Source organism: Oratosquilla oratoria, chromosome 8 (genome assembly GCF_046742065.1).
Source record: "Oratosquilla oratoria isolate Oo_2021 chromosome 8, ASM4674206v1, whole genome shotgun sequence".
Lineage (NCBI taxonomy): Eukaryota > Metazoa > Arthropoda > Malacostraca > Stomatopoda > Squillidae > Oratosquilla > Oratosquilla oratoria.
In genome coordinates this window covers 71,530,938-71,553,705 of record NC_134784.1, presented here as the reverse complement: position 1 = coordinate 71,553,705, position 22,768 = coordinate 71,530,938, and the positions used below count along the sequence as shown (strand labels likewise).

The 22,768-nt window shown below is 38.5% G+C and overlaps 1 protein-coding gene across 4 annotated transcripts in view; it reads left to right on the top strand.

The window, feature by feature from the left end:
- Nucleotides 1-21,875, top strand: part of TBC1D5 (TBC1 domain family member 5) — a 53,607-nt gene extending 31,732 nt beyond the window's left edge. For 3 of the 4 annotated variants that reach the window (XM_076189396.1, XM_076189398.1, XM_076189397.1), the window contains 7 exons: nucleotides 982-1,088; nucleotides 5,252-5,425; nucleotides 5,554-5,698; nucleotides 5,842-6,036; nucleotides 20,156-20,379; nucleotides 20,480-20,626; nucleotides 20,727-21,875. In XM_076189396.1, coding sequence (XP_076045511.1) covers nucleotides 982-1,088; nucleotides 5,252-5,425; nucleotides 5,554-5,698; nucleotides 5,842-6,036; nucleotides 20,156-20,379; nucleotides 20,480-20,626; nucleotides 20,727-20,876 — 1,142 coding nt within the window. In that variant the 3' untranslated portion in view covers nucleotides 20,877-21,875. The remainder of the gene's footprint in view (nucleotides 1-981; nucleotides 1,089-5,251; nucleotides 5,426-5,553; nucleotides 5,699-5,841; nucleotides 6,037-20,155; nucleotides 20,380-20,479; nucleotides 20,627-20,726) is intronic. The other variant, XM_076189399.1, reaches the window with a different exon arrangement.
- The last annotated feature ends 893 nt before the right edge of the window (nucleotides 21,876-22,768 follow it).

The window sequence follows — 22,768 nt, the reverse complement described above, 5'->3', positions numbered from 1 at the left end:
CGACTGTATCAATCTCTTTAGGCTGTACCTTGAAGTGTGATGATGATGATATGGTTTAACGTCACACACTCCCCCTTATTGGGAGGCTAGGACTGTGCCCCTCACAGAGTAGTATAAGTGAGGAAATTGATGTGACTTGAAGACAAGCAACAGGGAGATTACTCTTTTTGATGTCAAACTCATAGGACTGCCTTATGCAGCTGCCCATCATTGATTCCACTTAGCATTTTATGGCATTAAAGATTTCCATAGTTGGCTCTAGGCATATATATTGTCTAGGTCTTAAAACAAGGGACCAATGACAGGTACCTGCATTTGGTAGTCCAGCGAGATGGACAGCATAGCCATCTATTTTCAAAACCTGTCAACTCCCTCAACTTCATCAAGAGATGCAGCCCCAAGAGGCTGACACTTGGTCTCTAAATGGGGCCTAAATTCTCCTATCACCTTCAACTGTATTTCTTACACTTTTTTACAATGGGGAGCTGACAAGTGGTGACTGAACCCTTCCCACTACTACTTTCAGCTAGTGGCATAGAAACAGCCCTACTCTTGTACAACATAAACAACAATCCAAAGTTTCTTTTAAAAGACCTGTGGAAGAGCCTGAAGACTGTTTCTTGCCAATTTGAGTCTTTGGGATTTCCACTTAATGAAACACAAATCAATAATTAATTAGCTGGTTTTGTTTCAGTGTAGTATTGCATATAATTTTTCAACTATTGTTATATTAGAAAAGATGCTCTGTTGGTTTTATTATTGTATGTTATGTTGGCCACATGTACCAATTAGGAAAAAAAAATGCTAGTAACTCCCTTATATCTGGTCTTTTTGCTGACTTTGAGTTGCGTGATCAATAGCTCAACAAATTAACAAATATCTGCTCCCAAGAGTTACAAACTATGCTTACTGTACCATTGCATTATATTATTAATTTCCTCAATAATCAGAAATTGCAGAAATATTGAATGTTTATTACAGTTCTGAATGGGGACTACACGTCTTGCCTCAATTATTTGATGCGCTATCCAGCTGCTGCAGATGTCCATTATATAGTGCAAGTGGCCTTACATCTTCGCAATCCAAAGGTAAGGAAAGCAGGTAAATGGTAAATTCAGTGTGCATGGAACCAGCGATGGGTCCCTGCTAGTGGTTATCTCATGAGATGACAATGGAGACAGTTATCCTCCCATTACACATCTTCAAATCCTATCAGCACCCTTATCTAAGTCCCAAGAGGTCTCTATCAACTCGACTATTTTCCTTCTGCTTTCACATGAGAAGAGTTTATAATTGTTCCTCTCCTGCTTCTACCAGCTGGTAATGTAGAAGAAGACCTACTCATAAATTTGAAGCTATTTATCTCTGTCTATATACCAAGAGCTTGTACCCTCTTGTACAGGAGATAGCCAAGTCATAATCACATATCTACTTCCACCCATTCTGCTCCCCTCCACCACCCTTTCCTCCCTCTCATCTTAGCTCCTGATTGATGATGAATCATCCCTGTACTCTGCCCACTGCCTTGGGTTGGAAGCAATGTATCAAGACAGTACATCCACTGGCTACCTCCCTTGTAAGGGAGGTAACCATTGAATGTATATGCCCACCCTAACCCATCCCGCTTCCATCCATTACCTATATCCCTTTTATCTTTACTTATATTCTCATAGTTTAAGAATACTATCCTCCCATATATACCCACTTCCTACAAGCAAAACCAGCACCATGAACTCAAAATATTTTCCAGTAGCAGCATCATGATATTGTCTGTGTGAGGGCAGCAGGTCTTTTGCAAGAGAGAAGACCAGGGCATTGGATTGATTGATTGATTTTGTCTGTAAGGATAGCATTAGTGAACCGTTGTTAATACAACACATATACCAATGGCTTTTTCCCCTCTTACAAGGGAGGTAGCCAAAGACAAAAGCATAAATCCACTCCCACCCATTTCATCCCCACATACTCCACTCCCATTCACCACCCCTCCCTCTTTCCTTGACTCCTTCTGGATGACAGGTAATCTTTGCATCTTGCCCACTGTCTTGGGTCAGAAGCAATGTAGCAGGACACACTGCATCTGCAGCAAGGCTGCTTCATTTAATCGGCAACTCCCCCTCTCCATCCCTTCATGCAGAAAATGAGAAGACATAGAGAAATCTCTTTGGGCTGAGTCAAATCATTCATACATACTCCCTCACCCCCCCCCATCCCCCACCCACTCCTTTTAAGTGCATTACAGCATTATCCATACACAACCATTCTCAACTCACCCCTATTTTGTCTTCTCCTCTCCTTCCTCAACAGACATTCTCCTCTTTGCCAATGCCCCTTTTATCCCATCCATCTCATCCTTGGTCACCCCATCATGTTCACTCCTTCCACCTCTGGCTTCCACACCTCTTTTACCAATCTTTCTTCACTCTTCCATGTGTCCAAACCATCCCAATGCTCTTTCATCAACCCTATCTCCCAACTCCCTTTTCAACCCCGCTCTCCTCCTCACCCCCTCATTTCTCACTCTATCCAGCCTAGAAACCCCTACCATACTTCTGGGGCATTTCATCTTGAACACATTTAAACTCTTCCTCTCTTGTGTTTCATGTTTCTGTCAGTATAATCACCCCTTCATACAAAATCCTTATAGCATCCATTCCCAAATGTCTATTTCTCATTACACTTTTTGATCCCCCAAGGCTTCTCTCAGTCTACATTCTACCTCCACCTCCAGTCTCTTTCCCTTGATACTTGCTTCCAATTTGCTCCCATCCTCTCCCCTTGTACATCTCATCACCTAACTTTTACCTACATCTATCTTCAACTTCCTTGTTTTGCACACCTTCCCAAACTCTGTCACTAACTTCCTTAGTCTCCCTTCTGATCCTGCTACAAGTGCAGTGCATCAGCAAACAACAACTGGTTTCTCTTCCAGTTTTCTCCACTTTCTTTAACCATCCCCAATTTCCAACCCATTACCCTTGCATTTACCTCTTGCACCATCCCATCCATGTATAGATTGAACAGCCAACACATCCCTGGCAAAGTCCCACTTTTACCTCAAACCACTCCCTCCATTTCTAATTCTAACACAGGCTCTACTACTCTTGACTGCTTGTAACAATTTTCCTCCTATCCCATATATCTGCAATACCTCTCTCAGTGCCTTCCTGTCTGTCCTGTCATAAGCCTTTTCCAAATCCATAAAGTCCCCCAAAACACCCTTACATTTTCTTAAAGTTTTCTCACATATCTGTCTTACCAAAAAAATCTGATCCACACAAACCCTACCTGTCCTAAACCCACACTGTTCTTTGCCAATTACTCTCCATGTTCCTCTCCTAATCCTTTCAATCAAAACCCTCCCATAAGTCTTCCCAACTACACTTAACAAACTGATCCCTCTGAAACTACTACACTCACATTTGTCCTATTTTCCCTTGTAAAGCTGAACTATACAGGCAGTCCTCCAGTCCTCAACCCTTTTTTAGACAAACATTAAACAACCTCACCAGCCAGTCCATCACTATACCTCTAACCTAGGTGCCTTACCTGCTCTCATAATTTTAATAACTGTTTTCACCTTGTCTTTCCTTATTTCTCCTATATTTTCCACACTCATCACTTTCATTTTCTTAGCACTTCCCACTGCAGCTACCTTTCCCTCCTTATCCTCCTTCACATTTAGCAACTCCCTAAAATACTCTATCCATCTTCTGTTGTCATCTCTCCATCTTCACCTTTTACCTTTTCTTCTCTACTTGATTCCCCTCCCCTTCCTCTTTTAATTTCCTTCCAAAACATATTTTTATTACTTTCAAAAGTGTTTGTCATACTCTTAGCCCATTTCACATCTGCTCTCCTCTATGCCTCCTTTATCTTATGCTTTACTTTTCTTCACTTTTCTTTGTACCTCTTATATGATTCTCTCACCCTATTTTGTAACCAATCTGTGAATGCTCATTTTTCTTCTACAACCTTCTTTGCCTCATCATCCCACCACTCACTACCCTTCCTTCAATTTCCTCCTATTCTCCTTGTTCCACACACCATTTTTGCACACTTTGTGACTCCCTCTTTGAAATATCCTCATTCCTCCACACCACTCCTAGTTCTTCTCTATCCTTCACTCCCTCCCACTCATCTCTTGGCTTCTTGTACTCCTCCTTTTCTTTCTCACTTAAGCAGTTTACTCTAAACACCTCCCTACCTTCTGTCCTTTTCTCTTTCTCCATCTATCCTCCACCCTCAACTTACCTCCCACCAAAAAATGATCTGATATTCCCCCACTCTCTCCCCTTAGAACATGTACATCCTTAATTCTTCCACTATTCTCCTGGTTTCCACTATATAGTCCATTAAAACCCTATCTACCACCCTCTCCCATGTGTACTTATGCTCAACTTTCTTCCTAAACACTATATTTGCTATCATCAACTCTCTTTCTAGACACATCTCCATCGTCATTTCTCTACTATAATTTTTTTCCTGGAACTCCACTCTTCCCAACCACTCCATCAATTGGTTTGTCTCCTACCCTAGCACTGAGATCTCCCAATACCACTACATTGACATTTCTCCCTACCATAAACAAATAGAACCCAAATGCCCACCTAGATCTCAGTATCTTGGGGATGAAGGGGTGCCCTATTTAAAGTTTTGTGAATTCTTCTTTGATTGGAAACTTTACCTTGAGCTATGACTGCCAAAACAAAAATGAAAACTTGGTAATTAAAGAATATTATCACAATGGCACCCCTTATACACAAAGGAAAAAAAAGCCCATTAGCATAGACATCCATGCATACAAATTCTGTAAAAATAATATATATATATATATATATATATATATATATATATATATATATATATATATATATATATATATATATATATATATATATATATATATATATTTATAAAGTATTGGCTACCTCCCTTGTAAGGGGGAAAAAGCCTATGGTATATGTATGAGGAGCAATGTACCTTGTAACAGTTAATTGATCAATCAATCTGTTTCTCCAGTTCTCTTGTAAGAGACCTATAGACCATGGCCATTAGGTCAGCTTGCAAGTCCATTCTCCCATCAGTCTTACTAAATGCATTTGTCTTCTACTGAAGGGGTCATGTGTATCTGAATTATATAGCCTGGCAGCAACCAGAAAGAAAAAAAGATGTGCCTCTTAAATAGGAATCCTGATCAAATCTTCTCATAATTCTGGTCCTGTAATAAATTTCCCACTTGTATTCCCAGAAATTTCACCGTCCTCCTGGCTATTCAGCCAATGTAGCCAAGCACAAACCAACTGTGGGTGGTCAGCCAGATGTTCACAGAGCACCACGACCAACTTCAGCCAATCAAGGAAGTGGTAGTTGCAGACGCTCTTCTTCGGTGTCTGTATCAAGTCACAGTAATAGTGAGAGCCAGGTAAATTTTAAAAGTTTTCTTTATACAGAATAGGAGAAAGTGTCAAGTCAGATAATTGCATGAGTTTTGTAATGTAGTTCATAGAGTGAAATTAATATTGAAGTTATAGCAAATGTTACATTTAACAGCTTCAGTCCATGCCTAGTAGTAAAGATCATAGTGTTACACGAACAAGACACTATTCGATAGAAGACCGTGGCAAGAAGAGTAAACTTAGTAATGGTACAGAAGCCATAACACCAACTGTCAGTATAGAAAGTGACCCACTTCAAGGTATTTTTTCTGTTTATTTTTATTTATTATTCTTTTTTCTTTTTGTCTTTTTTATTTTTCTTACAAGACATTGACTGAAATATTATAATGGAATTAAGATATTGAATTGTATGAACACATATACTAACTGTATCTCTGTTTAGTCGTCAGCTTCACCACCACGAATTCAGGAAGTGGTGTAACTGGTGAGGTAGGTTCCCAAAATCCAGCCTCATCCAGGGCAAGTAAGGTTATGTCTGGGTTAGCACGCCTTGGGGAAAAGATCGCACGACCCAAGGAACTCCCTGTATCTAGACCTCAGTCACTCCAATCACCCCCAACTCCTTCCCCTAGTACAGGTATATGGCCAGGCATTCCTTTGTGGTTTGGGAAACAAATTGAAGTTTTTATATCATGTGCATACGTCCGTCGGTCATGTTTCTTACTGGAAAAAATTCATGTAGATGCCAAGGGAATACTCTGGTAACATTTGGAACATCTTTGACAATGTAATGCATTGAAAAGATACATAATAGATTAAAATTTGCTGACTATAATATAGTACTGAGATTTCTTGGTGATTGAAATTCAAAAGTAGCTTTGACTTGGGAGCATAAGAATTTTTTGTCGTAAATATTACAGGCTAATTTGATTTCTGTCGGTGCAGTGAATATTTAGGGAAGGTGCTGCATAACACGGCTTATGGGTATTACTAAGCATGGGGATGAGGGGAGAGTGACTGTGTATAGATGATACTGTTGTGCAAGGAAGGTAGGAACAGGGGATGGGGGGGGTGATAAGGGATGCTTATGTGTGAATGATATTTTGATGCATCCTGAAGGGATTTCTCCCTGTCATCTCTCTTTCTGCATGGGGGGATGGGAGGGGGGGGGTCATTGATTAAGTGCAGCATCCTTGCTGTGGATATACTGTGTCATGCTACATTGCTTCTGACTCAGGGCAGTGGGCGGGATACAGGGATGACCTGTCATCCATGAGGAGCTAAGACAAGAAGGGGAAAAGGGTGGTGGATGGGAGTGGAATGGGTGTGATTAGGTATGTGCCTTTGACTTGACTACTTCCCTTATGAGGGGAAAAAAGCCTGGTATATAGGTAGAATATATATAGACCCAAAATCTTCAGTTTATATGGTCAGAAGTAAAATAATTGTAACACAAATAACATAAAATGATCACACATTGCATATTTACTTGCATGTTGGTTGCATTACAAAAAATATAGTGTATGCCTATGTACACACATAATATAATGTATACCAAAGACTATTTCCCTCACATGTGGAAGTTTAACCTAGTCAAAGTGCACACCTATATCATTAAAAAAAAAAAGAAAAAAGAAAAAAATCATCCAGTCTTCCCATATCAGCATCCCCCCACTATACTCCTTTGAAAAAATTGCAATGAGGGACAGCTCTTTCTCTTCAGGGCTGACAGTCAGAGCTGGTATACCCCCATCACTTTACTACATGTAAATTGTTTTCTTGTCCACTTAGAGTGAATCATAAAGCAGATGAAAACATCTCTTCACTCAGTTTTTCTCCATTCACTCCTGTCTTTTAAAAATGCCTTATCATTCTTATAAGGAGGATGGATGAGTCAAAGCATGTGCCCACATTACACACATCCCACACCTATCCAAAAACCCATTCATTGCCCTTTCAATTGTAGTACCTCATGGAAGAAACGTCATCCCTGTTTCCTGTCATACTGTTTGGATTAGAGTCGGTGCAGCAAAATAGAGCACTTCTACAGTAGGTTGCACTAGCTGGAGCTGGTTTACCCCCACTGCTCCGTATGGCAATCCCCCCTTCCAATCCATTTAAGAAATTTATGGAGCAAACAACATCCCTTGAAGCCACATCATTTCCTCGTCTATTTATAACCACTTTCCATTCATTTCTATATTTTTCACTCCTTTGCAAAAGACATTTCTCTTGTGTTCAGTGCATTTGCACCCCATCCATTAACCTCATTCTTGGTTTTCCCCTCAAGTTCCCTCCTTTCACTTCTGCTCTCCACCCTTTTTGGTTATTTTATTTCTTCACTCATTCTTTCCACGTGCCCAAGCCATTTCAGCATTCTTTGATCAACTCTGTCAGCTCTTTTCTACCTGCTCTTCACCATACCTTCACATTTTTCACTATCCATTTCCACAATATTAAGCTTCTTAAAGTCTTCTTGAACACATTTAGGCTCTTCTTTTCTTCCTCCTTCAAATTCCAAATCTCTCTTCCATGCAGTGCTGTGGGCACAATCACTCCCTCATACAATTTTCTCTCTGCATTCATCCACAGGTATCTGTTTCATATAACATCTTTCATTCCCCCAGACATATTTTTGCTTCCTTTATTCTATAATTCACCTCCACCTCCATTCTGCTATAGACTGTGACACAATACCCCAAATACTTAAAGCTCTCTACTTCTTCCAGCCTCTTGCCATTTAAACTTTCCTCCAGTCCATTACCATCAACCCTTGTACTTTTACCCACATTTACTTTCAGTTTCTTCACACACATATGATGTGGGTTACCATGATTACATGTGTGGATAGAGTAAATAAAAGTAGAGGTTACATGGTATTTGGTATTACTAAGTAAGTTACAGGCAACCTTCTCACTGACCCTAGGTTGCAGTCCTGTGTCGTCTCTGACCAGGCATACAGAGTTGCCATGTCTAACCTATCTATGCAGGATGTACTTATATAGTATATACAGAATTATATTATGAACATGGAGACATATAGGGCATCTACATGCTAAGATGTTACAGGAAAAGGTAGGGTTGGATATGGATAGAATATATGCATAGGTATACATAGATATATATCATATGATGTGGCATTGACGTATTGGCGTAAATTGCTTGCTGCACTAGAGAATGTGCATAGGTAAATGGTCAGTTATGAATTGCACATTACGTTACATTACATCATATTACAACTGCTACGCTGACTCCCCCACAAGAGTGGAGCATACTTATAAGGAAAAAAAAAGAAAAGGAGGACAAACATTACAAGATATCAAAAATACATATGAAAATATTAACAGCGACCCTCTCTTAAGAGCCAAGAGTACTTAAAAGTAAAAATAATCAGAGTGGTCTCTGAGGTGAATTGTCCTTCCTGATTGTGTTACACATCGGGTTCCAGGAAGGGTAGATGGAGGAGGTGAAAAGGTTGGAGAGGATTCAAAGGCAGGGGTGGAGATGTTAGGTGTGAGTGCATCAGTGTTGGTGATATCATTTGTACCTGTAGTGTTAGTTTCAGTAGCATCATTTGTGTGCATCTGAGGTGGTTCAATGATGGGAAGATGTGTTGGTTTGAGTTGGTCTCAATTGAGACGGGTGTATCACCTTGGGGAAGTCAAAGTTCACAGTGGAGGACGTCATAAGGACCAGAATACAGAGCTTCCAAACTCTTCCAGTCTTTGTTTACTTGCATAGAAACTTTAGAACGTGTGGAGAGCAGGAGGGACATATGGCTGAGGTAATATATGGCAGTCACTCAATGCAAGGTCATGGAATTTAATTAATTGCATTTCTTTGATAAAGTGGAGGATGGTTGTGTTATTAGATGTGATGGTGGCTTCCTTGGTGGTTGCAATTGAAGGACATAACATATGGGCATCAGTAACTGTGGTAAATGGGGAAAAATTAGTTAGGTGTTAAAAGGTGGCCAAGTAGAACTATGGGTAAAGAGTAGAACCAGTTTTCCTGTCCAGCATGGATAGTGGATTTCAGAATGGTGATAATGTTCAATCATTCTGTTAGCTTGAAGTTGATAACTGGTAGTTCGCATATGAAGGAAACCAGTGATTGATGAAAGTTCAGAGAAAAGTTCGATCTCAAACTGGGAGCCCCTATCTTATATGATGTGAGGTGGGACTCTGAAACAACATATCCATCCATTAGTGAAAGCAATCACTACGGAAATTGCAGTGGTGTCAATTGGAGGGATTGCTTCAGTCAATGCAAGTTAGTAAGTATTTGTATGGAAGAGGGTAATGATAATTAGGAAGGGTTGCATGTGGTAGTGGTCCAACAGTATCAGTGTGGACTGATTGGAAATGGTCAGTAGGAGTAGAAATAGGTGAAACAGGGGATGTGGTGTGGTGAGTAGTCTTGGCTTGTTGACATGGGAGACATTCTTTGACAAAGTTTTTACATGGTTTTAGCATGGTTTTACCAATTTAGATGTGCACTGAATTCCAAGAAGGGAAAGGTTATGCAAGGAAGGCATTACATTACCCTGTAAGGATAATGAAATGAAAGGTTATGGAGTCGTAGTTGAGGTGTCACACCAAAGGGTCATGTTAGGACAAAGTGAACTTGGATAGTCTAGCTTTGAAAATTTCCAACTGTTCGTCACCTTCCTGTCCTTGAGTGATACCACTCGAGTCAAACTGTCAGTCACGAGTTGATAGTCTGTCAGCATGAGTGAGGGATAGGCAAGAGTAGGGCAATCCAATAAGGCCTGCTTAAAATTATTGAAGGAATCCTTTGCTGTGTCTGTCCAAGTGAGACACTTTGAAGACTGATACTACTTGAGAAATTCAGTAAGGGGATAAACTACAGTAACAAAGTTAGGGATCATTGTTCTAAAAAAAATTAAGATTCCCATGAAATGGTCCAAAGTTGATGTAGTCTGCAGCAGAGGGAAGTTTGAAATGGCTACAACACACTCACTAGGGATCTTAATCCCTTTTGAGCTATTGTTAGCCAAAATAGAAAGGACATTTTGAACATCAGTGACATGCTCCTCAAGAGTCTCGCTAGCAACCAAGATGTTGTCTAGGTAAGTAAAGGTGTTGTTTGCATTGGCAAGAATCTATGAAGTGCTGAAAGATAGAACTTGTATTCTTAAGACCATATGGCATATATAGAAATTCAAAAAGCCCAAATGGTGTACATGATGCAGTTTTAGGTATATCCTGTTGTTACGAATCTTACAAGTACTTTGGACTTGTAATATAAAGATATTCCAAGATGATATGAATGATTCCCAAGACCCTGTCTTTGGGATATCTGCTCACAGAATCAAATTAATTAAGGTTGCCATTCAGTTTCTCCTCATAAAAAAAAAAAGGTGAAAGTTTAATACTATTCATTAAAGTTAATAGGAATATCAAGATAATTATAATCAAGGACATATAACTGAATTAAGGAATTACAAATAAATCCTAAACATGATTCCAAGTTCTTAAACACAGATTTTAACAGGAGTGAAAGAGAAATAATTACCAAGAGATTCACTGTCCAGGCTTCCTGCATCACTGCCATAGACTTCACACACAAGATTCTAATTAATATTATTATTAGCTGAGTTAATAAACAGGGGAAGGAAGGACTTCCTTTTTTTGCATGCAGCCAAAAATCCTGCCCAAGGCTTAATGTCTTCTCCATGGCATTTCCTAAGTCTTTCTCTGTCTCTCGCATGCCCAGAGCACTAATTCCTCCAGTCCTCAGTCACCCCTGATTGGTCCATAAAACCGGTGTCTATGGAGTTTGAACCTGATTAGCCAAGACAGACTAAACGTATTTGCACTCATGCTTGGTGATTCTTCTTGTACAAATATGACAGGAACATATTACACACTACCTTGAACTAATACATAAATTTGCATTGTATCAACAGAAAAACATAATAATAGTTTGTATTGGCATGTTAATAGAATAATACACAAAAATGATAATGCAGCTTACAGAGCTAAGCATGATTCAATAGAATATTAAGACGCCGACCCAAAATGCTCGGGTATCTCCCTATAGGTGACGTTTAAATTGTAACACTCCATTTTCTGATGTCTTTTCATTACATATATAGTATACTCGTATATGTAACACTGTCCAGTGACAGGAATCTGCAGATATGCATATTGTAAGTCTACCTTGGAAAAGATAGTCTTATCCTTAAGGGACATGGTGAGAAAGAGCAAGTGTGGTATAGGATATTTGTCATTGACAGTTACATTATTTAGACTTTGGTAATCTCCACAAGGTCTCCAGGAATGTGATTCTTTCTTTGGAACCAAATGAAGTCGGGATGCCCAATGTGAATTGGAATGATGAATAATTCCAGCATTAAGCAAAAATTGAAACTCATCCTTAACATCCTTGAGTTTCTCACCTGTCAATGGTCTTGCCTTAAATGAGATTGGGGCAGAGTTGCCTGTATCTATACAATGGTGTATAGTTCCAAATGTTTAACACTGGTTAATTGCAATGGTGTGGTGAGTCCAGAGGGATTCTGAAAGAAGAGCAATAGCTCTTGAATCTTTTTTCCCATAATGCACCACATATGAAAAGATAGAGACATCTAAGGACTTAAGAGGAATGGTGCATCTAGTGTATGGATCAACTAGATACTGGTTCATACAATCTATCACCAGTGAATTAGCAATTAGAAAATCTGTTCCAAGGATGGGGCATACAACATCAGTAACTACAAAGGACCATGGAAAAGAACATCTAATATGTTGAATTCCAAGTTCCACGTCTACGTACTTCGCCATATGTGTGTATGTGTGTTCCTGAAGCATTTGTAAGAGGAACCACTGTCAGTCTTAGATAAGGAGATAATTCCGAGTTATAGGGTAAAAGTGAGATTTGAGAACCGGTATCTATGAGAAATTCATAGCTTGCAACCTATTGAGGCACTTGTTACAAATGGCAGTTCAACATTGCAAGGGATACCTCTGCAGACTGCCCCTCTAGTTTCCTGACATATTAGACCTAGGATGAGATGAAGGATGAGAATCAGGACAGGAATCAGGAAAAATGTAACTGGAAGTGGAAGAAAGCATACATTTACATGACTTAGCTCTACTACCATAATAGATATGGTACCTATATATATGTTGCTTTTGACCCTCATGGAATGGCCTTACTCCAATAGGAATGTCAGTAGAAGCCAAGCTTTTTGGGTTACTATGAGACACTGCACTGTTGTGAGATGGTGAACATGACATTTTGTCACTAACCACTGACACTAGAGCTTTATGGTTGCCAGAATTGTGACATGGGCTAATTCATCCGGGGTCATGTGTCACTAGGAGAGGTCGAATGTCACTTAAGTTTCAAGAATTCATTGTCCACTCCCGGCTGTTGTCCAATCTTCCTAAGCTTTCAAAGGAATATTGTAAGTTTCTCATGCATTACGTGATTTTGATGCTCGATGATACCAAACAGTTCCAGTTGGGTCTTGGTGAATATGGTGGTCAATTCCCACTTCAGTCTGTCGTAGCCGGCAGAGTTGATGATGTCATCACTGAGCTGGTTGAGCTCTTGAATGGGTAAATTTGCTACAGCATGATTAAACTTGGTGGAGAATGTGGTAATGTTCACCAAAATGAATTGGGAGTCCAGTAGAAGAAACCAGCGTGCTAAGGAATTTTTGTCAAATTGTGGGAGTCAGACAGTGACTGCTGCTGCTACTGGAAGTGTTGATGATGTTGATGTGGGCATCAATGCTGCCGCTACTTTGAATTAATTATCCTTTCATTACTCTTATTCACATAAAATGGCCACTCCAGACAGTCACCAGTTATGGTGTGGGTCACCACAATTATGCGTGTGAATAGAGTAAATAAAAGTCGAGGTTACACGATATTTGGGATTATTTACCTCTTGAATACGATGATGCCTATGTATGCATCATGAGCAGCGAGTATGGTATACAAAAATGCTGGTGTCGGCATTCTGATTATATTTATTTTGTTGTATACAAGTTATCCTCATATTCTGTAAACAGGCTTAATCGCATTTTCTGTGTGATGTTAAATCCATTCAAGGTGAAAGAGAATGAATATAATAGCAGTAACTGTATATTTTGTAATGTGCGTATTGTGATGTATCATCTTACATCAGGCAACTTGGTGTGTGTGCAAATATTTGACTCGAATTGAAAAGGTTAAGTTACAAGCAACCAATGCAAGCAGTTTACTCCTCACTAACCTTAGTTTGTAGGCCTGTGTTGTCTCTGGCTAGGCCACATCACACTAAAATGTGATGAGCATGGATACATATAGGGCATCTACATGCTAAGATGTTACAGGAAAGGTAAGGCTGGATATGGATAGAATATATGCATAGGTATACATAGTTATGTGTCATATGATATGGCATTAACATATTGGTGTATGTTGCTCGCTACATTAGAGAATGCATGTAGGTAAATATGCAGTTATAAATTACAAATTACATTACATTACACTACATTATATTGCATTATATTACAACTGCTACACACCCTACCCACAATGCATTCCTGTTGACCCTGTTGACCCTGTGATACACTTTCTCCAGATCCATAAAAGCTCGAGACACCTTTACTTATTGCCAAAAATTACTCGCATATCTGCCTTACTACATAAAATTGATCCATACATTCTCTACCTTTCCTAAACACACTTTTCTTCCCCAATTACTCCCTCTGTTTTTCTCCTAATCCTCTCGATTACCTCCCTCATATGCCTTTCCAACTATACTCAACAGACTGATCACTTAATAACTACTGTATTCACATGTTTCCCTTTTTCCCTTTATACATACATACATACATATACCACGGCTTTTTCCCCCGTACCAGGGAGGTAGCCAAAAAGGGCAAGGCATAAAATCATTCCCACCCATTCAATCCCCAAAAACACTCCACACCCCTCCACCCTCCCTTTATAAAGTTGAATTATACAAACACTCCTCCAGCCTGATACATACCCCTCCTGTTGACACATGTTTAACATTCTTACTAGGCAATCCAATATAACATTACTTCTATTCATTGAGTACTCCACATGACACCCAGGCACCTTACATATACAAATATATATACATACATATAACAATAGCTTTTTCCCCCTTACAAGGGAGGTAGCCAAAGTCAAAAGGTATAAGTCCACTTCTACCAGTTTCATTACCACATACTCCACTCCCGTCCACCACCTCTCCCTCCCTCTTTTCTTGGCTCCTCCAAGATGACTGGTCATCCCTGGGTCAGAGGCAGTGTAGCAAGACACAGCACATACACAGCAAGGCTGCTCCATTTAATAGGCAACCCCCTTCTTCATCCCCTCATGCAGAAAAGGAGAAGACAAGGAGAAATCCTTTCAGACTGCATCAAAATATCATTCACACATACCCTCTCCATCCACCACTCACTCACTCCTATCTTCTGTCTTCTCCCTTCCTCAACAGACATTCCCCTTTTTCCCAATGCCCCTTTTACCCCATCCATCCATCTCATCCTTGGCTGCCCCCTCATGTTCACTAGTTCCACCTCTGCTTTCCACACCTCTTTTACCAATCTTACTTCACTCATTCTTTCCATGTGTCCAAACCATCTGAATACTCTTTCATCAACCCTATCTCCCAACTCCCTTTTCATCCCTGCCCTTCTCACCTCCTCGTTTCTCACTCTATCCAGCCTAGTAACCCCAACCATACTTCTCAGGCATTTCATCACAAACACGTTTAAACTCTTCCTCTCTTATGTTCCATATTTCTGCCCATACGGTGCTGTCAGCACAATCACCCCTTCATACAATCTCCTCTTAGCATCCATTCCAAAATGTCTATTTCTCATTACACTTTTTAATCCCCCAAGGCATTTACTTGCTTCTCTCAATCTACATTCTACTTCCATCTCTATTCCTCCCTTTCCCACCACATTTGCCCCCAAGTGTCTAAAGCTATCCACTTCCTCCAGTCTCTCGCCTTTAATACTCACTTCCAATTTGCTGTCATCCTCTCCCCTTGTACATGTCATCACTTTACTTTTACCCACATTTATCTTCAACTTTCTTCTTTTGCACATCGTCACTAGCTTCCTTAATCCCTCCTCTGATTCTGCTACAAGCGCAGTGTCGGCAGCAAACAACTGGCTTCTCTCTCACTTTTCTCCATTTTCTTTAACTATCTCTAATATCTGGCCCATTACCCTTTCATTTACCTCTCGCACCTCACCATCTATGTATAGATTGAACAGTCAAGGCGACATGACACATCCCTGGTGAAGTCCCACCTTTAGTTCAAACCATTCACTCTCTCCATTTCTAATTCTAACACTACTTTTGTAAAAACTCTTGACTGCTCTCAACAGCTTTTCTCCTATCCCATATATCTGCAATACCTCCCACAGTGCCTTCCTACCTTGTCATAAGCCTTTTTCAAATCCATTAAGGCCCAAAAACATCCTTTCCTTTTCCTAAAGCTTTCTCAAATATCTGACTTACCACAAAAGTCTGATCCATGCAACCCCTACCAGTTCTAAGCTCACACTGTTCCTCACCAATTACTCCCTTTGTTCCTCTCCTAATCCTCTTAATTAAAACCCTCCCATGAATCTTCTGAACTACACTCAACAAACTGATCCCTCTGAAACTACTACACTCTTACTTGTCCCCATTTCCCTTGTAAAGCAGAACTATACATGCACTCCTCCAGTCCTCTGGTAATCTACCCTCATTTTGACAAATATTAAACAACCTCACCAGCCAGTCTACCATGACTGTACCTCCCTTTTTTAGACACTCCACACGACACCCATCCAAACCATATCTCATTATTTTAATAATTGCTTTCACCTCATCTTTCCTTATTTCTCCTCCATTTTTCTTATTCATCACTGTCATTTTCTCACCACTTCCCACTGCAACTACCTTTCCTTCCTTATCCTCCTTCACATTTAGCAACTCTGTAAAATACTCAGCCCATCTTCCTCTAACTGTCTCTTCCATTATCATCACTCCATCTGCACCTCTTACCTTTACCTCTCTACTTCATTCACCTCCCCTTCCTCTCGTAATTTCCTTACAAAACATCTTTTCATTACTTTAAAAAATTTAACATGTATATATATATATATATATAATAAATATATACATAATATATGTATAATATGTATGTATTTACCTAGTTGTATTATATGGGAAGGGAGCTATGCTCATGGTGACTCGTTTTTGTATCTTTCAGCATCAAGTTTTTTTCTTAAAATCTTGAATTGTGGTTGCACACAATGTTTCTTTATCCAGATTATTCTAGATATCCAGCACTGTGTGGGAAGCTATTTTTTTTCCAATCTATTCTACAGTTATCCTTTTTGAGTCTCTTTTTGTGTCCTCTTGTTTTTCCATTGTCAATTTTTAGTAAATCCTTCCTATCAAGGATTTCCATTCCTTTCATGATTCTATAGATAGCCAGGAGATCACCTCTTTCTCTTCTCTGCTCCAGTGTTGGTAGTTTCAATTTGGATAATCTTTGATCATATGTTGATTTGGAAAGAGTTGGTGCTAACTTTGTCGTTACTCTCTGTATTCTTTCTAATTTCTTTATATTCTTTTTAGTACTGGGTGTCCATAGTGTCGCTGCGTATTTCAGTTTTGGTCTTATTAATGTAACTAATATTTCTTTATCATTCCTTCATCCAAATAGTCAAATGCCACTTTCAGTGACCTTAATAGGTTGAAGGTTTCTCAGACTAATTTGTTTATATGTTTGTCCAGTGATGTCTTTGCTGATTATTACTCCAAAGTCTCTTTCAGAGTTCATTTTTTTTTATTTCTTCCTCACCAATTTTATAATTTTTTGATATTCTGTTATTACTTTTTCCAAACTCCATTATACTATATTTCTTGATATTGAAGTTCACATCCATTTTGAGTCCATTTCCAGATTTTGTTCAGGTCTGATTGTAATGATTCACAATCCTCCTCTGTTCTTACTTTCTATAGTATTTTTATGTCATCTCCAAAGAAATTCATATAACACTCCACTCCTTCATCCATGTCATTTATATATATGGCAAACATGATTGGAGCCAGCGCCGACCCTTGCAGGACACCGCTTATCATTTCTTCCCATTTTGACTATTTGTCTCTGATTACTATCCTCATTTTTCTCCCAGTCAGGAAGTCTTCCATCCGTTCCAATAATTTACCTCCAATTTACCTCCTTATTAATTTCTTGTGTGGCACCTTATCAAATGCTTTTTGTAGGTCTAGATAGGCACAGTCTGCCCATCCATCCCTTTCTTGTATTATTTCTATTAGTCTCGAATAGAAGCAGATCAGGTTTGTTGTACATGATCTTCCTTGTCTAAATCCAAATTGATTTGGATTTAGTATAGTTTTTTCTTCCAGATGTTTCCCATCTACTTTTGATCACTTTTTCACATATTTTTGCTACTGTGCATGTTAGGGAGACCAGTCTGTAGTTGGTTGGATTTTCCTTGTTTCCTCCTTTATATATTGGTACAATATTTGTATTTTTCCAGTCTTATGGTACCTTTCCTTCTATGAGCGAGCATTTGATTATATTGTATATTTTATCCATTAACCATGTGATTTTCTGACATCAAGGTTTTTTATTTGGTCGCTGATTTCCTTCTTTATTACAGTTATTTCCCTCATGGGGGGGGGATTTCTGTCGCTCACAGTTAGGTAAGTTCTCAATTGTGAATACTGATTTGAATTGATCGTTCATAATTTCTGACATTTCTTGTTTTTCTGTATATTCATAACTTCCCTGGTGCAGCTTTTCTATTTCTCATTTATTTTTTAGTTAACCATTCACATATCTGTAAAATAGTTTAGGTTGTTCCTTGCATTTTTCTGTTATTTCTTTTTCATAGTTTATCTTTTCATCTCTGCGTATTTTTACATAATCATTTCTTAGTTTGATGTATGTTTGCCATTTGCTCGTTTTCTTGTCTTTTTTCCATTTTTTCCAGGCTTTGTTGTACCAGTTCTTTATGTATGCTCTCTCTTGCTTTTGTTGTGGTACATATTTGTTCACACCCTCATTATAAATTTCTTTTAGTATATTCCATTTCTCGTCCATCCTTGGTTCTTCCTTTAGGAATTTTTCCCAGTTTGTGTTACAAAAGAATTTTCTAAGTTTCTCAAAATTCGTTTTGTTGGACATTGGTCTTCCTATTCTATGTTTCTCATTTGTTCTTTTAGTTTGAATTCTATTAGTATATGGTCACTCTTTCCTATTGGTGTTTTGTAATCTATTCTGTCAAAAATTTCAGGTTCTGATGTAAGTACTAAATCCAGTCTCGATGGTTCCTCATTGTTTCTGTATCTGGTATTTTCCTTTATCCACTGAGTCATTGTGTATTCAATGGTCATGTCAAGCAGCATGTTGCCCCAGATGTCTTGTCCATCCTTTACTGTCATTTCTTCCCAACATATTTCTTGAATTAAAATCACCCATAATTACTATATTTTCTCTTTCCTTCAGTATATCAGTCAGTTCATACTTAGTATCTTCCAACAGTTTGGAATGATCATTTTCTGGTCACGACTGTGTTTTGGGGTGTATATACACTACTACAAATTTTCTGCTTTTCATATGGTTGCTTTCAATTTTTATCATAATTGATTCTACATTGTTTTTTCCTTTCTATTCTTCATCCAATAGTTGTATAGACCTTGTCTCACAGTATTTGATGGTAGGTTACTTTTTAATTTAGTTTCTACTATTCCCATTATGTCTGGTTTTTCTAATGCCAGTTCATTCAGTCCTGAAATCATTCCATCTATGTTGGTATAGGCTAATTTTAATTTTTTTCCTTCTTGTCTTTTTCTGTCTGCTTTGTTTTCTTTTTCCTGATATACAATTTTCTCAGCCTCAGTCTGTTAATTTTTAATTTTTTTCATTTGCTTCATTTCTAAGTTCCTTTTCTTTTTCTTCATCGCTCATTTATTTTTTTATCCATACATTTTTGTGTATGTGTGTTTGTGTGTACATGTGCACATAAGTATATTGACCACTTCAAAATATATACAGGTACTATTTTGTCCCACCCTACTAGGTATTATGGAGGATCCTGTATATGCACTATTAACCAAGCCTGTGTGTTAATAAACTAACATAAACTTAGAAATAGTGTATATATTAAGTTTACAGTGAGTTTTTGGAAATCTTTATCTTGAAAAGTTTTCAATTAACTTGCCTTGAATAGCATCTATTTTATCCTGGGCTTTTGATTTGCAGTTGCTTTTCACTAAATCTTTACAGACTGGAATAGGTCACAATACCCATATCTGTAATTCCTGAGTGTATTACCACATAACTGGTTCTGAATATAAATGAATACAAACAAGGCACTAGTAAAGCTTGGTGGGCATACAATGCAAGCCCATTTGATATGTGTAAATGGTCTGATGGTATTTTGTTTATTGTGCTTAAATACTCAGGTGAACTAATTTTGAGTAAATAAGGGGCTGAATTCCTCTGGATTTAGAGTGAAAGGTCCTTAGCTACATCTGGGAAAATCTTGCTCTAGTTCGTATGACTTCCACAGTTCAAAAAAGCTTTGAAAAATAAGACTAGAATGAAAAGGAACCAGAGTATACCCTTAGTCTTGAATGTTTAGTACATGTGCTCATAGTTTTGAAAGATGATTGGGCAGTGACCTTTCTCGACTGTAACTGGCCTTGTAACATTCCCCCTTGCAGAGCTTTTTGTTTCTTCTCAAGATCGCAAAAGTGAGCTTTCCCCACTACCCCGCAGTATGAATGAATTAACAGTAGTACGTACTAAAACCTCACCTATAGAAACTGCGGGGAATGAAACAATGATTAGGCATTACATAGAAGGAAGACCTCGGGCATATCAGTCTTCGGATGAAGATGACGATGATGTTGCTGGCAAAAGTGGAGGGGACTTGAGTAGCTCTGAAGTAGGCATTACTTGTTGCATGTTTTGAATTGTTGGATTAAATGAGTAATAAGTTGAAAGTTTAATTGTCTTTTATGTTAAATTTTCCATTTTCTGTTCAGAGTTTGAGTGTGGATGACCTTGCGGCTGTCTGCCTAGGTTGTGCAATGAAGCTGTCTCATCACTCTGCTAGCCTGCAAATGAGGCTTTACCAGCTGAATATAGAGAATGATATCACTATCAGGAACTCTGTGGAGGGTATTAAAGAGGTATGTGTTACTTTCTTAAGCCATTATTGTTTGTTGTCCTGAGATATGCCATGATGTAAGCTGATTTTTTTTATTGTTACTTTGTTTACAATTTTTTCAGATTGTTGACACTTTGACTAATATAAAGTCACCTGGAAATAGACGAAGGTACCCTGACCCAAGGCGCAAAGAGCAAGTGGAGTCCCTTTGTGATCCTATGTGCTCTGCACGGTTGAGTGATCCTCTGAGTATTGGTGACCCCATTTTGTAAATGTAATGGATATGAATAGGTGCCCCACCCTTGTCCTTCAAGATACCCACTCTAATATTTTTCATTGGCACAGATGTAACTGCAAATGCATAAAACAAATTACACAAAATGAGATGGCAGTTCTAGTTGTGCAAAATTGGCTGATATGCTATTTTTTTCTCTCTCTCCTAAGTACAGGAAATTGCATTTCCTTTAGATCTGATCACATTTGTCTAATTATATTGATCACATTTATTTACTGTATCAGTTGTAAAATTATAATGGCATAAAAGTCAATTCTGCTTAATTTCAACTACAGGGAATGGAGTTCTAAAAATTATCGAATGGGTATCTTCAGTATACTCCTGTCCATAACAAATATGTGCTCCAGCACAATAAGAATCCAGTCAATGTGTGCTGTAAGTGAGTTTTAAAGTGAAAATTATTCTGCAGGGATTATACTTTGTCAGCAGTTGTAGATACTGAATGTAGAAGAGGATCTGTATACATGTGATTTAGTTTAATTCCTTATATTACCAGACTACTTTCAGATATGTAAAGGCAACATCAATTGATAATGTGGACTAAGTTGTTTGTAATACACAAGTTTACACTTGTTTCATGTGAGTAATAATGTTGCTAAAATTGTCATATGCACTTAGGTCAGAGTACTGAATTTGACCTAAGAGTGACAATTTTTTTTTTTTTATTAATATTAATATTATTATTATTATTATTATAATTATTATTATTATTATTGATTAGGCTCTTAATTCAGTGGAAAGTTACCAGTTACTTCATATTTGAAATGTTAGAATATTTTAATATATTTTTTTTTAAGAAACCTGTAACATTTCAGTTCAGTTTTTATTTCCATTTCCAGTGGAACAATAGGTTGGCAGATGTGTTTGAAGTATGACTGAAATATTTGTGCTATCATTTTAATTTTTTAATTTCTAGGACAACCTTCATTCCCAAAGCCATTTGATATGTTTGGAAGTCATTAAATATCTGTGATAATGAACTGGTTTTCTTGGTCCTGAAAACTTGTTTAGATGTGTACCACCTTCACTTTTCTAGTGGAGTGTAGTACACCTGACTAATTGATTCCAAAGGATGCCCATTACTTGATCTGATGTACATACATACATATACCAAAGGCTTTTTCCCCCTTACACGGGGGGTAGCCAAAAAGAAAAAGGCATAGAAATCACTCCCACCCATTTCATTTCCCATATATTCCACTCCCCTCCACCTTCCTCCCTCCCTCCTATCTTGGCACCTCCTGATCTAATGTACAAGGGCAATAAGGCACCTACTTGATCTGATGTACAAGGCACCTACTTGATCTGATGTACAAGTCACCTACTTGATCTGATGTACAAGTCACCTACTTGATCTGATGTACTAGGCACCTACTTGATCTGATGTACAAGGCACCTACTTGATCTGATGTACAAGGCACCTACTTGATCTGATGTACAAGGCACCTACTTGATCTGGTGTACAAGGCACCTACTTGATCTGATGTACAAGGCACCTACTTGATCTGATGTACAAGGCACCTACTTGATCTGATGTACAAGGCACACTTGATCTGATGTACAAGGCACCTACTTGATCTGATGTACAAGGCACCTACTTGATCTGATGTACAAGTCACCTACTTGATCTGATGTACAAGGCACCTACTTGATCTGGTGTACAAGGCACCTACTTGATCTGATGTACAAGGCACCTACTTGATCTGATGTACAAGGCACCTACTTGATCTGGTGTACAAGGCACCTACTTGATCTGATGTACAAGGCACCTACTTGATCTGATGTACAAGGCACCTACTTGATCTGATGTACAAGGCACCTACTTGATCTGGTGTACAAGGCACCTACTTGATCTGATGTACAAGGCAC